Below are 15,288 nucleotides of genomic sequence, written 5' to 3'. Positions count from 1 at the left end.
TGAGGATTAAGTGATTTGAGAGAAGTAAAATGCTTAGAACGGTGCCTGGCAGGTAAATTCTATAAATGGGCATATGCATAATTGTTGAGCACCTACCCACGGTATCTCATAGTCACTCTATCCCCGTATCTACACTAAACAAATTCATATCTTGGTATTACGGAATAATTTTGGTAGAGTAACATGAATCTCTAACTCTTCTGGTGTAACTTGGAAATGGCCAACATGCAAATACTAACCGTGGACTTCGGGCCACCTACACGCTGTTTCTGGGTTTCCCACTTCACTATTTCAACAAAATAGCACGTAAGATGCCAGACACTGGGACAGAAACTTGGGCCTCTGCTCTCAAGGAGCTACTTAAAGCTGAACTCGTGTTTTGATCTGCAATAAAGCAGGTAAAATCGGATTCAAGAAGTCATTTAACGAGAATAGAGCAATGTGTTGGCGGGGCTATAACATCCTCTAAACGTGGTTTGCTCGCAATACGGTAAATTCCCTAACGATGTAGCTTCACTAAGTCACGACGGCAGATTTCCACTGGGCGCTGAGGAATTTCCGATCGAAGACGAGGTGAGAGGGCAGGAAATTGACACCCACAGAGCAGCCTCGCGGACAAGCAGGTGACACCCGGGAGCACCCGACTGCACCCGAGTTTTGGGACCGCCCCACGAACTCTGGACGAACCACTTCACCACCACCGGCCCGTTTTCGCCTTCGTAAAACCGACGGCCTGCCGGAAGCTCTCCCAGTTACATCCATTCAATCTCACACGCCCGGCCCCATCTCCGGATGTCTCCTGGGACCCAGCGCTCGGGAACCTAAGACGATCTTTTATTTCCCGGATCTGTTTGCTCACCTGCAAACCGGGGGCAGTGCTCCTTAAATCACGGTAACTACAAGAACACTGACGAAATATTTTAGTCAACGTTAAATTAAGAGAGGAGGCGCAGGAACCGCCCCTCGCCCTCTGCACTTTCTGTCGGAGGACCTCTGCCCGCCGGCTGGAAGGCGCTCCTCCCTACGTCAGTCACCTTTCCTTTAAAAGACGCGGGCCGAAGCCCCGCCCACTACGGAGGGCGAAGAGGGCCTCCCCGCGAGGGCCGTTCCCCGGCTTCTTCTGCCAGACCTACAATCGTCGGCCCGGCACAGGTACAGCTAAAGGCCAGGGGCGCCGAGTGGGTGAGGGGACCTGTGGCAGAAGGGTTTGGGCTCAGGCACAGACCTGCGGAGGGAGCGGCCTGGCGCTCGGCCGTGTCCCTGGAAGGTCAGTGCCGCCCTAGCCGCCGAGCGGAGCGCCGCAGGCCCTGCCGCGGGGCCGGGGATCCGGCCCGCCTCTAGGGCCGTCTTTGGGACCAGTACGCTGCCTGCGCTCGGCCCGCACGCACGCACGTCCCACGTCCCACGTCCCCACGCCCCTTCTCTGGCAGAGGCGCGCCGAGAGACCCCTCCCGCCCCCCCGCTTCCCGGCGTGGGCGTGGCCGCAGCCGAAACACTTGACCGCGGTCCGTTCTGCGGAAGCGCTCCGCGTCCTGTACTGTAGTCCCTGGCTTGGGCCACATGCCTTTTCTAGAACCCGTAGCCTCCGGAGGAGGCCGTGGCGGGGAGGGTTACTGAGCGATTGAGGGATCTTGGTTTTCCCTACTTACTGTTTAATAGGCTCCGTGGCTTAAGACTCTTGAAAGAAGTAAATAGCTTTCCGACTTGAAAAGCCTCAGTTCTACGTTCGTGGAAGGCCTCCGTCTAAGTACAGGGAGTGGAGGGGAGTCTGTAAAGTCAACGACTGTTTCTTGTGCCGCGGACGATACAGTAAAAGATAACTGAGATTCGTTCCCAGCCTTCGAGAACTTGCCGTCTAGTAAAGGAGAGAAACAGCAGTAAGAAAATCACAAAATTGTAATTGCGATAAGGGTCATAAAGGACAGATAAACTATACTGTACAAGCACTTGATGTTGAGCTCCACAAACAGATGAGGGAGCAGGGAGAGTAGTGGCTGATGGGCGTAGTTTGGAAGGTAATCCGAAGAATGCCCAGAGAAAGGGAGCACTGAGCAATGATCTGGCGTTTCCTAAGCTTAAGGGAAGAGCATTTCAACCCTGCACCGCCAGTGTTGTTTAGACAAGGAAGAAGTTTGGTATAGAACGATGCTAGAGACGTGGCAAGAGCCTTTGGCCTCATGAACGATGTTGACCTGTAATTTGGGGCGGTTTTGAGGTGAGGGCATGGGGTGTGGTGAGAGCAAAGCAGAGACGGGAAGGGATTGCAGGGTTCAAGTGTGTAGTTAGGAGACTGGTGGGAATCCAGACAAGAGAGGTCCAAGTTCAAGATGTCTTGAACTAGATTGGTGGCAGTGGCTATGGAGAGAAGTGGATGGATTTTGAGTGGTGTTAGGAAGTAAAATTTGTGAGACTTGGTGTTGGGTTAGCTAGGAGAGTGAGGGAGAGCAAAAACGGAAACGATGTGGCTCTGGGTGGACTGTGATGCTGGTCCCTGAGATGACGGTTGTGGAAGAGGAAATGACCGTGTAGAAGATTCATGTACAGGAATAAGTCCGACGTTAATATTGAGTCTGTAGCTCTGGATTTTAAGGCTTAAAAAAAAAAAGTTTCCTGGATGGTTGGTTATTAAGCTATTGCAGTAAAATAACTAAAATATATAAAATAAATGAAAAATGTCGTAGCTAAAGAAATGTGGTTAAGAAATTGGCCAGAGACATGTGTTGGCTTTTTCCAGTGTTGCAAATCAACGTTCTAGCTCTTACAAAACCAACCTGAGTATGGAGAGTACTTTGTTCTCCTTATGGAAGAGCAAAACCAGAGCCAAGGGACAGCAGCGGGCAAGCTCAGTGACCATGCTTCAGTCCTCTGGGATTAAAGCTGTACAACTCAAACCCGTTGGAATGGGGCAGATGGATAGTTGGCAGGTCGACAGGCAGAAGCAAGGACTTTGTGACACTCCTGTGAGAGGTGTGAGAGGCTTCTTAAAGCCCTAGGGATTGGCGAAGTTAATTTCACAAATAGTTCACTAGACTCTATGTAACTTTGATCCAACCTCTCTGGAAATAACATCAGTAAATACGAGCTTGTGAATATCAGCAAAATATCAGTGAGGGTGCAAGCAATTTAATCTCTTACAGGACAGGATCATAACCTGTATCGTATCCACATATCATAACCACATATTTAAATCATTTTCCGAGAAGGTTCATGACAGTACCTCCTGAAGAGATACCACCAAAAGTAATGCAAAATAATCTATCAAGGGGAATGCAGCTGTCCTTCAGAGCAGTAATGACTTGGCCACTTTTTTTTTTTTCTTGTATATGACTAGCAACCTTCCTCATAATAGCCCCAAACTAGGAACGGTCTAAATGTTCCTCAACAGAAAACTGGGTTTAAAATCTGGAGTATATTCATACACTGGAACAATCCTGTGAAATAAAAAGGAACAAACTGATGATACTTGCAACAACACAGCTGAGTCCCCAAAACATGCTGAGATGCCTTTCAACAAAGAGTACATACTGTGTGGTTCCATTTATATGAAATCTTAGGGCAGACTGGTGGAAAAATATGAGGACAGTCTTTGCCCCTGGCTGGGGACGGAGACTGACTTGGAAGAAGCATGAGAGAACTTTCTGGGGTGATGGTAATATTCTACACGTTGGCAGGAGTTTTGGTTCCAGAGATGTTGGTACTTGTCAAAACCAATTAAAAGATACAGTTAAGGTTTGTACATGTCATTGTATGTAAATTTTGCCCCAACGTGAAAGGAATTGTAAACAAATAGTGAACCCTAGTTCATGGTATGCATGCAGAAGTATTTGAGGATGAAGTGTACCGATGTCTGCAATCTACTTTGAAATGTATCCAAACACAAAGGGATGGAAGAAGGAATAAATAGATAAATAAAACAAGGACAGCAACATGTAGCATCTAGATGAATGGGTATTGGGTGTTCACTGTATAGTCTTTCAGCTTTTCTGTATGTTTAAACATTTTCATGATAAAAATGGGAAGAAACTAGTCCTCAAAGAATAGTGTTCATTTTAAACAACTGCAGACCAATGTGAAAAGATAACGCAGCCCTAAGCTCACCAGAAATACACAGCGTATGGAAGTAGCCACGTGTTTATTTCATCATGTCCCGCTTTACGGCTTAATATCTAAAATCATTTCAATTTCTTATGGAAGATGTGGGTCAAACACTAAAGCTACTCCACGTTGTGTGCATTTGGAATAATGCAGCTGTCAGTTTTCTCCCATGGTCCCAGGCAGGTTAGTGATGGTGTTGAAGAGATCCAAGCAGTGGAGAGAGGACCTAAATTAGTAGGGGTGAAGGGGTTTGAGGGCACTTGTCAGTTTATCCTCCAGTGCTTGCAGGATACATTTTGGGCGATCCAGTCTCAAGTAAATAAGGAATAAAAAAAAAAAAAAATTATATGGTTGTTTTTTTCCCCCCTAGAGGTAGAGTTAGCTACCGAATTAAAAACTACAACTAGATGCAGATCCCCCCAGTTTAGGATGATCTTAGTAAGGTCTGAGTTACCATGAGACCAGAAATGGATACCCATACTATAAAATTGTGTGATTTAAGTAAACGACTTTAAGATAATTGGCTTTTATTTTTCTTTTTTTAATTTTTTTTTTCAACGTTTTTTATTTATTTTTGGGACAGAGGGAGACAGAGCATGAACGGGCGAGGGGCAGAGAGAGAGGGAGACACAGAATTGGAAACAGGCTCCAGGCTCTGAGCCATCAGCCCAGAGCCCGACGCGGGGCTCGAACTCACCGACCGCGAGATCGTGACCTGGCTGAAGTCGGACGCTTAACTGACTGCGCCACCCAGGCGCCCCTAAGATAATTGGCTTTTAAAATAGTTTTGGATGTCTCAGAAGGGATAGCTGTGGCAGAAAGCAACTAAATGCACCGATATTGTCATGAGAATGTAAGCATTTCTATTTCGATTTAGACCACTGGCTCATTCAGCCTACTGTTTGTTTGACAGAGTATCGGAGACATTGAATCAGAGAAATCTTATGAGAGAGCAAGGCTTCCTATTTTACGTCCACCTTGAAAGGGTTCTTAACCTTTGTTCTCATAACCCCAGACATCCTATAGCTTAAACTATTTGAACCCACTTAACATTATCGTGTTTTATTCTTGGGGCGCCTGGATGGCTCAGTGTGTTCAGTGTCCAACTCCTGATTTCAGCTCGGGTTGTGATCTCAAGGTTCATCAGTTGGAGCCCCGCGTGGGGCTCTGTGCTCACAGTACAGAGCCTGGTTTCGGATTCTCTGTCTCTCCCCCTCTCTCTGCCCCTCCCCTGCTTGCACTCTCTGTCTCTCTGAAAATAAAAAAATAAACTTCAAAAAAAAAATAATAATGTTTTATTACTTATTTCCTTATGGCATCTTGTTTTGAGGGGGTCCTGACCCAGCGGGTGTGTGTTTGTTTTTTGCGGAGGAAGGGCAGAGAAAGGGAGACACAGAATCCGAAGCAGGCTCCAGGCTCCGAGCTGTCAGCACAGAGCCCGACGTGGGGCTCGAACTCACGAGCCGTGAGATCACGACCTGAGCTGAAGTTGGCTGCTTAACTGACTGAGCCACCCAGGTGCCCCTGACCCAGGGGTTCTTAACAAGAGAGGAAAAAGGAAGCACCTCGTGTGTTGAAAAAGCATCCCCAGATGATGCTGGTAGGCCTCTGGTTTCTGAGAAACACTGCTCCAAAACATGTTAACTTTTAGTTAGCATCGTACAAGTTCTAACTCAGACTGAAACCATCTCCATTTACGACGGTGGGACACTTTCAGTCTGCTTTGATGAAAACTAGATGGGGAAATAAAGGCGATCTGCATTATTAAAAACTTCAGACTTTTAAATCTGTGAAGTCTCTAGACATAGGCTTCGTTTAGATACAGCACTGAAACTAATGAAGAGAACATTTTTTAAAGGTGCGTAAAGCCAGAGTGCCAGCTTATTAAGTTATGGTGAAATCTGTAGCCTGTTTAGACTGGAACAGTCATAATTGCATGACTAGTGGACTTTTTCCTTCCCGTGGACAGTTGCTTCTCTTCTAAAAACTTTCTTCAAAATTTTTTAATGTTTATTTATTTGAGAGAGAAAGAGAGAATTAGCGGGGGAGGGGCAGAGAGAGAGGGAGACACAGAATCCAAAGCAGGCTCTAGGCTCTAAGCTGTCAGCACAGAGCCCGACGCGGGGCTCGAACTCACAAGCTGTGAGATCATGACCTGAGCTGAAGTCGGACACTTAACCGACTGAGCCACCCAGGTGCCCCTAAAAACTTTTTAATTATGAACAAAATTATACAGAGAGGTTGTAAGACTGGTAACAGAACACCCGTGTAACCATGATGTAGATTCAGCAAGTGTTGCCATACTGCACGTGTATTTTCCGCCACATCCTGTCAGAGTAAGTGGCAGATGTCCCAGTCCTCTACCCCACAAACAACCAAGTCCCCTCCCAAGAATGGCATTGTCCCTGAGACCACGCACAGGACTTCTCTGGTAGCATCTGGTCCATCAGGAATCTCGTCCATATCCAGCTTGTCCCCTGTATCTCTCTTTTCTCTTTTATAACTTATTGTCAGATTAGTTTCCACACAACACCCAGTGCTCATCCCAACAGGTGCCCTCCTCCATGCCCATCACCCACTTTCCCCTCTCCCCACCCCCCATCAACCCTCAGTTTGTTCTCCGTGTTTAAGAGTCTCTTATGGTTTGCCTCCTTCCCTCTCTAACGTTTTTTCCCCCCTTCCCCTCCCCCCGATCTTCTGTTGAGTTTCTCAGGATCCACATGAGTGAATACATATGGTATCTGTCTTTCTCTGCCTGACTTATTTCACTTAGCATAACACTCTCCAGTTCTATCCATGTTGCTACAGATGGCCAGATTTCATTCTTTCTCATTGCCAAGTAGTATTCCATTGTATATATAAACCACAATTTCTTTATCCATTCGTCAGTTGATGGACATTTAGGCTCTTTCCATAATTTGGCTATTGTTGAAAGCACTGCTATAAATATTGGGGTACACGTGCCCCTATGCATCAGCACTCCTATATCCCTTGGGTGAATTCCTAGCAGTGCTATTGCTGGGTCATAAGGTAGATCTATTTTGAATTTTTTGAGGAACCTCCACGCTGTTTTCCAGAGCGGCTGCACCAGTTTGCATTCCCACCAACAGTGCGAGAGGGTTCCCGTTTCTCCACATCCTCGCCAGCATCTATAGTCTCCTGATTTGTTCATTTTAGCCACTCTGACTGGCGTGAGGTGGTATCTCAGTATGGTTTTGATTTGTATTTCCCTGATAATGGGTGACGTTGAGCATCTTTTCATGTGCCATCTGGATGTCTTCTTTGGAGAAGTGTCTATTCATGTCTTCTGCCCATTTCTTCACTGGATTATTTGTTTTTCGGGTGTGGAGTTTGGGGAGTTCTTTATAGAGTTTGTATATTAGCCCTTTATCCGATATGTCATCTGCAAATATCTTTTCCCATTCTGTCGGTTGCCTTTTAGTTTTGTTGATTGTTTCCTTTGCAGTGCAGAAGCTTTTTATCTTCACAAAGTCCCAGTAGTTCATTTTTGCTTTTAACTCCCTTGCCTTTGGAGATGTGTCCAGTAAGAAATTGCTGCGGCTGAGGTCAGAGAGGTTTTTTCCTGCTTTCTCCTCTAGGGTTTTGATGGTTTCCTGTCTCACATTCAGGTCCTTTATCCATTTTGAGTTTATTTTTGTGAATGGTGTAAGAAAGGGTCTAGTTTCATCCTTCTGCATGTGGCTGTCCAGTTCTCCCAGCACCATTTGTTAAAGAGACTGTCTTTTTTCTGTTGGGGATATTCTTTCCTGCTTTGTCAAAGGTTAGTTGGCCCTACATTTGTGGGTCCAATTCTGGAATCTCTGTTCTATTCCATTGGTCTATGTGTCTGTTTTTGTGCCAGTACCATGCTGTCTTGATGATTACAGCTTTGTAGTAGAGGCTAAAGTCTGGGATTGTGATGCCTCCTGCTTTGGTTTTCTTCTTCAATATTACTTTGGCTATTCGGGGCCTTTTGTGGTTCCATATGAATTTTAGGATTGCTTGTTCTAGTTTCGAGAGGAATGCTGGTGCAATTTTGATTGGGATTGCATTGAATGTGTAGATTGCTTTGGGTAGTATTGACATTTTAACAATAGTTATTCTTTCAATCCATGAGCACAGAATGTTTTTCCATTTCTTTGTATCTTCCTCAATTTCCTTCATAAGCTTTCTATGGTTTTCAGCACACAGATCTTTTACATCTTTGGTTAGGTTTATTCCTAGGTATTTTATGATTCTTGGTGCAATTGTGAATGGGATCAGTCTCTTTATTTGTCTTTCTGTCGCTTCATTATTGGTGTATAAAAATGCAACTGATTTCTGTACATTAATTTTGTATCCTGTGACTTTGCTGAATTCATGTATCAGTTCTAGCAGACTTTTGGTGGAGTCTGTCGGGTTTTCCGTGTATAATATCATGTCATCTGCAAAAAGTGAAAGCTTGACTTCGTCTTTGCCAATTTTGATGCCTTTGATTTCCTTTTGTTGTCTGATTGCTGATGCCAGAACTTCCAACAATATGTTAAACAACAGCGGTGAGAGTTTGTCCCCTATATCTCAACATACCTTTTCAGTTGCTTTTTTCAAACACACTGTATTTTATCATTATGTCTCCTCTGTCTTTTTAAATCAAGATTAGCCCCCCCCCCCTTTTTATTGCCCATAACACTGACTTTTTTTTTAAAGACACCGAGCCAGTTGTCTTGTCCTACAGTCTGGATCTGTCCGATTGTTTCCTTGTGCTGTCATCTGATTTGTTCCTCTCTGAGTCTGGCCCTTGTATTCCTTGGAAACTGGAAGCTAAGTGTAGAGGCTAGACCAGGTTCCTGTTAGACCTTTTCCAGCAGGACTGCTTTGCAGAAAGCACCGAACAGGTGCCACACTGCACAAGGAGGCATGCCCTAGGATGTTGGCTTCTTCCCACCGGCGGGATGCTGAGTCTGACCTTAGGTCAGGCAGGGTGACGGCCAAAGTGTGTTTTCCCCATTTCGATTTGCAGGTAATCTTTGCGCCGCCCTTCAGCACCATATGAATACCTCGTTTCCTCATTAGCTTTTTACCTCATGATTTTGCCTCCATCCTTGCCTGAATCCGTGATTTGATTGAAGGTGGCAAAATGGTGGTTTGTAAATTACTTCTCTTCTCCATTTATTAGCTGGCATTCTCCTCTAACGAAGAGCTTTTCCTTCACCAACTGGGGATGATTACTGATTATAGTTCTTCCTAAAGAGGTAGGATGATGCTTCGTTCTTTTTCTTGACCAATTTTCACAGTGAGGAGTCAGGGTAATAGTCACGCAGGGCTCTGGCAAACGATCTTTCTTTTTGGTAGATTTTTGCGTATTCAGTGTGTTGAAATAACTTTCAGCCATTATTCTTTAATGTTGAAATTACCACACATTTGGCCAGTGGGAGTCTGTCCATGCTACCAACCTGTGAATGAAATGTCAACAAACGATATTAAAGTATTATTGGGGCAATCAGAAAACTGGATATTTAAAGGAATGATTATTAGTTGGGGTAGCGTTATCATGATTATTAGAAAGATAAAAGAGGGACGCCTGGGTGGCTCAGTCAGTTAAGCATCCCACTCTTGACTTCGGCTCAAGTCATGATCCCAGGGTCATAGGATTGAGCCCCACATCAGGCTCTGCCCTGAGCATGGAGTCTGCTTAAGATATTCTCTCCCCTCCCCACCCCTCCCCCGCCACTCAAGAGCTCTCGGTCTCTCTAAAATAATGTTTTTTTATGTTTATTTTAGAGAGAGAGCCACTCATAGAGCACGAGCAGGGGAGGGACAAAGAAAGGGAGACACAGAATCCGAAGCAGGCCCCAGGCTCCATGCTGTCAGCACAGACCCCGACTCGGGGCTCGAACCCACGAACCGTGAGATCATGACCTGAGCTGAAGTCGGGCATTCAACCAACTGAGCCACCCGGGCGCCCTTCTCTCTAAAATAAATTTTAAAAACAGATAAAAGAGTCCTAACCTCCTAGAGACGACATATTGAATGACATATTGAAGTATTTGTTGGCAAGATAGGATTTACCTTGAAGTAGTTCATGGGTAGCTGGCAAGGGCGGTGGGGGGAGGGGAATAGCCCAGGCCGAGAGGAAGTGGGTTTGGCCACATTCTATTAATTATGAGGCTGCGTGAGGGATGCTTAGGGTTTGATTATACTATTCTTCCGGGACATGTTTGAAACTTTTCCTAATGACAAGTTTTTTAATTATTTGAACCTAAGGTGGGATTTGCGGTTCAGATTGAGTAATCTCACAGCTTTTTTTTCTTAACTGCATATTTATGTTTTTAATCTATGAAAAGCTTATTTTGAAGGAATGTGTACCTGTTCAGCTTTGCTGACGTAAAGCCAAAATGGAGCTCGTATTGGAGCTTAATTGCTGTGTAAATCCAGGAAATTTGAAACTCTCTAAAATGTAAGTAATGGTAAAGAACTTAAAGAAAAACGTGGTTACGGTATTTCTCTATTTCTCTACCTTTTCCTCTTCTTGGAAAGTGTTTTTAAAGCTTTAAAAACAATTCCCCATCATTATTCTGAAATCGTCTTTATTTTGTAAATAAATGTACTAGTATAAAAAATACTTCTTCCAGGGGCTCCTGGCTGGCTCAGTGGGTAGAGCATGTGACTCTTGATCTCAGGGTCGTGAGTTCAAGCCCCCATTGGGCGTGGAGCTTACTTAAAATAAAATTAAAACTAAATACAAAAATAGAAATACTTATTCCCTGTAAAAGATTGAGGAAAAAAATGGCAAGAAGGATAGGGGGACAAAATCACTTGGGTCTTCGACCACAGACAGCCAGGGTCTTCATAAATTTCTTTTCATCTTTTTCCTATGCCTTGTCTGTTATTTGCTTACTTGTTGTCAAAAATCCTACATTTGGAATTAATATTATCTGTTTTAATGTGTTGAGGATTCATTACACAGGACACGTCAGCTTTCATGTGTTATTGCCAGGGCTGCCCTAACTCACTGTGAAATTTGGTGCTGCCGCTGTTTTCCTGACGATAAATGGAAAAAAGGTCATCTGGTCTCTTCAGACTGTCCTGCTTTTTGGGTTTGGGGGCTTCCTCCAGCAACAAATACCTGGCTTTTTGGTGAAACAGTGCTATGGCAGCTATTTAAAATCCAGTTTGCTCCTGTCTTAGAGCCTTTAGCACAAGAAGGCGGGGCGGTGGGGGGGGGGGGGGGTGGTGTTAGTCCCCAACCAGGTAATGACCGAAAGGGAATTCATCCCATTCACCGGGGCTGGAGCGTTGGCCGTAGATCTCACTAAGGTCAGCGGACACGTGAAGTGCCAGCCAGAATGCGAAGCCGGGGGACCCCAGCGTCCCTGTACAGTGCTAGGGAGTGACGCGCAGAGGTTCCTCCCGGCTGTTCCCCTTGTCTCAGACATTCACTGAGCACGTCCAGGCTGCGCTGGGCTCTGGGCTCTAGCGTTCGGAACGCAGCCGCGAACCGAATGGGACTGGTTGTGAACATGTGTGCAAATAACCAGATAGTATGTCCGGCAGGGGACGTCTGTAAAGGCAAGGCAATGGCTTTGAAAGCGATGGAGGGTGCGGTATTCTACAGAGCGGGCGGGGAGGCCTCGCTGAGCAGTAACCCTGGGGCCGAGCCCCCGGGTTCACGAAGCACACAGCCGGCTGCGCAGCGGATCTACCCGCGTTACGTGCGCCCGGAGGAAGACTGTGTTCACAGGCCATCGAGGCTGGAACCGCGCCGCGGAGGCGGGACAGGTGCTTCGGGCAGAGGTGGCTGGGGGCCGCTGTCGGCCCCTTCAGGGGCTTGGCTTTCTCCCCCGGAGTGAGATGGAAACTGGTGGAGGGTGATGAGCAGAGGAGGGGCGTCATCTGCCGTGTACCTTGTAAAAGGACCCCTGGGCGTCACGCGGGTGATCAGTTACAGGGGGGAAGGGCAGAAGCCGAGTGCCGGAGGGGGGCCAGGACCCGTACACCAGGTGAGAGAGGATGCTGTCTTCGGAGCGGGGTGATAGCAACAGGGAAGGGGGGGTGGTTGGATCCCGGAGGTTTGTAGAGGGTGAACAGAGCCGGACCGACGAATCGCTGAGAGAAAAAGGCGAGGGAAGGATGCCTTTGCTGTCTGGGGCCTTGAGCAGCCGGAAGGGCACGTGGCCTTTCTATGAGCTAGGGAAGACCGAGGGAGGAGCGAGAGCGCGGGGGCGGTGGTGTTCCCTGTGGGTGATGTCCGGTATCTTAGCGGACAGGTCGGGGGGGGGGGGGGGGGAGGGCAGGCAACTCTACAAGTTGGGGAGTCAGGGGAGAGGCTGGAGCCAGGGCAGCCCGTGGCGGGTGTTATCCAGCTAGGACGGTGAGATTGCGTGCATCCCTTCACTTTCACTCGATTTACCGTGTCTTTTTTTTTTTTTTTGGTCGTATCACTTGCCACCAGAGGCGTGAGGCGGGGGTGATGGGGGCAGGATCGGTGGTCGTACAGCCCAGTGAGATCCAAGCTAGCGACCAGAGGCGGTTTCCGGTTCTAGGGAACACTCCAGGTGACTCTCATTGCAGGTGACGGGGGACCGTTCTTTGAGGAGCACTGCTGAAGGCACCTCGTCCTTTCCTCTTTTGTCGTGGACAGGGCCCCCTCCCTGAGTTCTTGTGTTGCTCAGCAAACCCCAGAGGATGTGCGTGGGTCCTCTCATCCCTCCAGCCCGCACCTCTGGCCTTGGCCTAACGTGCAAATGGAAGGAGAGAGACACTTAGTGGGCGAGAGAAGCAAGTGAAAAGCCAAAATGCCGTTAATAAGAGCAGCGGTTATTCCCATGCAGTAAACCAGCTTCACCCCGTGTGCCTAACGCTTAGTTAACGCTTGGTCATCACGCCTTATTACCTCGTGAGTCATCCGTTTGGTTTATGAGGGCGGCACTTTGATTCCTGTCGGGATATTTCCTCTCTGAGAGTCCTCCCAGAGTGCTCCCAGCTTTCCCAGAATAGCGCTTTTGTGTTCTGGATACCTCCAGATACACTGATAAGTTCTCAACAGCTGACTGCATTCACAGTTTATGACTTGGTATTTGTGAATCGCCGAGGATGTTATGTACTGCCTTCTAAATAAACCTGTAGGATGATACTCGCTCTCAGAGTCAGCACTGTAGTGCTTGGGAACTAGATCAAATGAGGCAGCTCGGGAAATAGATCCTCGGGAAATAGATCAAATGCGGCAGCACTGGGGGAGGAAACGATGGAAAAGGAAAGCACTGTGCAAATATGGCTTGTTCTGACAGTAACTTGCACTGGAGCCAGGACCACCGTGACCTAGTGTGACTACAGTCACCTGACAGTCCATGTCATTGGTGGAAATTTCCTGTGCACGGGTCCACAATGTTTGCAGATGACACAGGCCTGCAGCCCCTCACACGCACACCCTCCGTGCACCGTATCAGACCACGGGGATGAAATGATGGCACGGTAACAAACCTTTCTCCCTACTTTTTAGGATGGCCACTCTTCTTCTAAAGAGGCTAACGTTGCATACCGTGAAGACTGGAAATAATTGCATTAGATGTCCTGGTACATACACCCTGCACCAGACCGCACCAGCACGGCCGTCCTTCCGAGCTTCTGGCCCGAGACTGTCCTGCCCGATTCACGCAAAAGCTTTCGGTACTGTTGCAGACACCCAGGACGAGAGGAAGAAGAAAAAGAAGAATGAACCAGCTCTTAGCAACATCGGAAGAAAAATTCACGAGCGGGTTATTCACGTGCTGGATGAGGCGGGCAACGACTTGGGCAACATGCACCGAGCAGACGTGATCAGGCTCATGAACGAGCGGGACCTGAGGCTCGTGACAAGGGACAGCGGCGCGGAGCCCCCGCAGTACCAGCTCCTGACGGGGGCACAGATCCACGAGGAGCGCCTGCGACTCCGGGAGCTGGGAAAGGCCCACCCGAAACCCGGTAGGTGACCTGCTGCCCATGCCCTGAGCCCCAGGGACCGCAGAGGGCGTCTGCCGAGGTGCCTGGTGACAGCGAGGGTGTGAGCAGCGGGGTAGTTCACGGCCTCCCCACATCTCCCGCATCTTTCTCCAGCTCTCGCTTCATTTCCATTCCTCCTCCCGTCTTTTTCCCTCGATGCCCTGTGGTCGGCATCGCTTCCTCGTGTAAAATGAGGGGGAAATAGGGAGGCACCCCAGAACGACGGGACCCCTTTTCCTCTTGGCCTGGCCCGGGGGTGGCAGCATCTCTGGCGGCCGGAATGAAATGAGCCTCGGAAGCAGTGGGATGGGGGCCCTGTTCCCCTCTTTCCCCCTCATCTCTAACCTGGAGGCGCCTGGCCAGTTGGCCGGAAGCCCTTTCTGATCTCCGAAGGGATTCATAGAGCATCTTCCACATCCTGTTGGGAGTAAGGCTCATTTACACATTTACCGATCACCTTACCACGGCCTTGTCTTTTATGCCTTATGGAGCCAGGAACGAGACATCAAGTGAAAATTTTTCATGAGTCCTAATAAGTGCTGACGGTTACGAAAGCTTGTTTTATGGAAAACACTCTGGGGCAGGGGGCAGGAGACGGGTCCCAGAGCTGCCACAGCGAGGTTGTGTGTCTTAGGAAAATCACACGGTTCTCTGTGGCTCGGTTCTGTGGCACCACATTCAACAAGGATGTTGGCTGGGAAACAAAAAGTCTTCCGAAGAGGCCAACCGGGATGGTAAGGGCATCACATTGCATCGCAGAAAAAACGCAGAACAGCACCGAGAAGCTTGGAGAGCTTTGGCGGGGGTGCTCTTTGCAGAGATAGTTGAAGCTCTAAGGTGGTAAAGGCATTAATTTTGTTCCGGTGGCGACGTAGGACCAGCTGCGGGAGCTTGAAGGAAGCAAGGAGGTGTTCCTAAAAGGAGGTCTATTAGGAAAATTACTTTTGGGAATTAGAAAGCATACAGAAAACTATACACACCTGTTACCCACCATCCAAAATGAACAAGCGTTAACGTTGTTGTACTAAAGGTTGTTAAACGAAACAAAACATTACAGGAAAGTCAAAGTCTCCGTGCTCCCTTTTCCTGTGCCGTCCTCCCTCCCTGCCGCCGTGGACATGAATGTGAGTCTGTGTTGTTACTTCAGTGACGTACAAATCCGTGGTATATGGCATGATTCTGTACACATGAAAATTGTGTCATGCTGTCTTCAAGAGCTAGGTTTATGTAACAGCT

General features: G+C 47.6%; 1 protein-coding gene across 4 annotated transcripts in view; it reads left to right on the top strand.

Moving 5' to 3' along the window:
• Nucleotides 1-1,025: 1,025 nt before the first annotated feature.
• Nucleotides 1,026-15,288, top strand: part of MTIF3 (mitochondrial translational initiation factor 3) — a 17,860-nt gene continuing 3,597 nt past the window's right edge. Inside the window, exons 1-4 of one of the 4 annotated variants that reach the window (XM_015083733.3) lie at nt 1,050-1,152; nt 9,251-9,326; nt 10,431-10,531; nt 13,574-14,034. In XM_015083733.3, the coding sequence (XP_014939219.1) occupies nt 10,470-10,531; nt 13,574-14,034 (523 nt within the window). In that variant the 5' untranslated portion in view covers nt 1,050-1,152; nt 9,251-9,326; nt 10,431-10,469. Of the gene's footprint in view, nt 1,153-9,250; nt 9,327-10,418; nt 10,532-13,573; nt 14,035-15,288 lie in introns of all 4 variants that reach the window. The other 3 variants (XM_015083732.3, XM_015083735.3, XM_015083734.3) reach the window with 3 other exon arrangements.

The sequence above is a fragment of the Acinonyx jubatus genome, chromosome A1 (genome assembly GCF_027475565.1).
Source record: "Acinonyx jubatus isolate Ajub_Pintada_27869175 chromosome A1, VMU_Ajub_asm_v1.0, whole genome shotgun sequence".
In the NCBI taxonomy this organism is placed as follows: Eukaryota; Metazoa; Chordata; class Mammalia; order Carnivora; family Felidae; genus Acinonyx; species Acinonyx jubatus.
The sequence above is the reverse complement of the archived record's forward strand: the minus strand, read 5'-3'. Positions and strand labels throughout refer to the sequence as shown.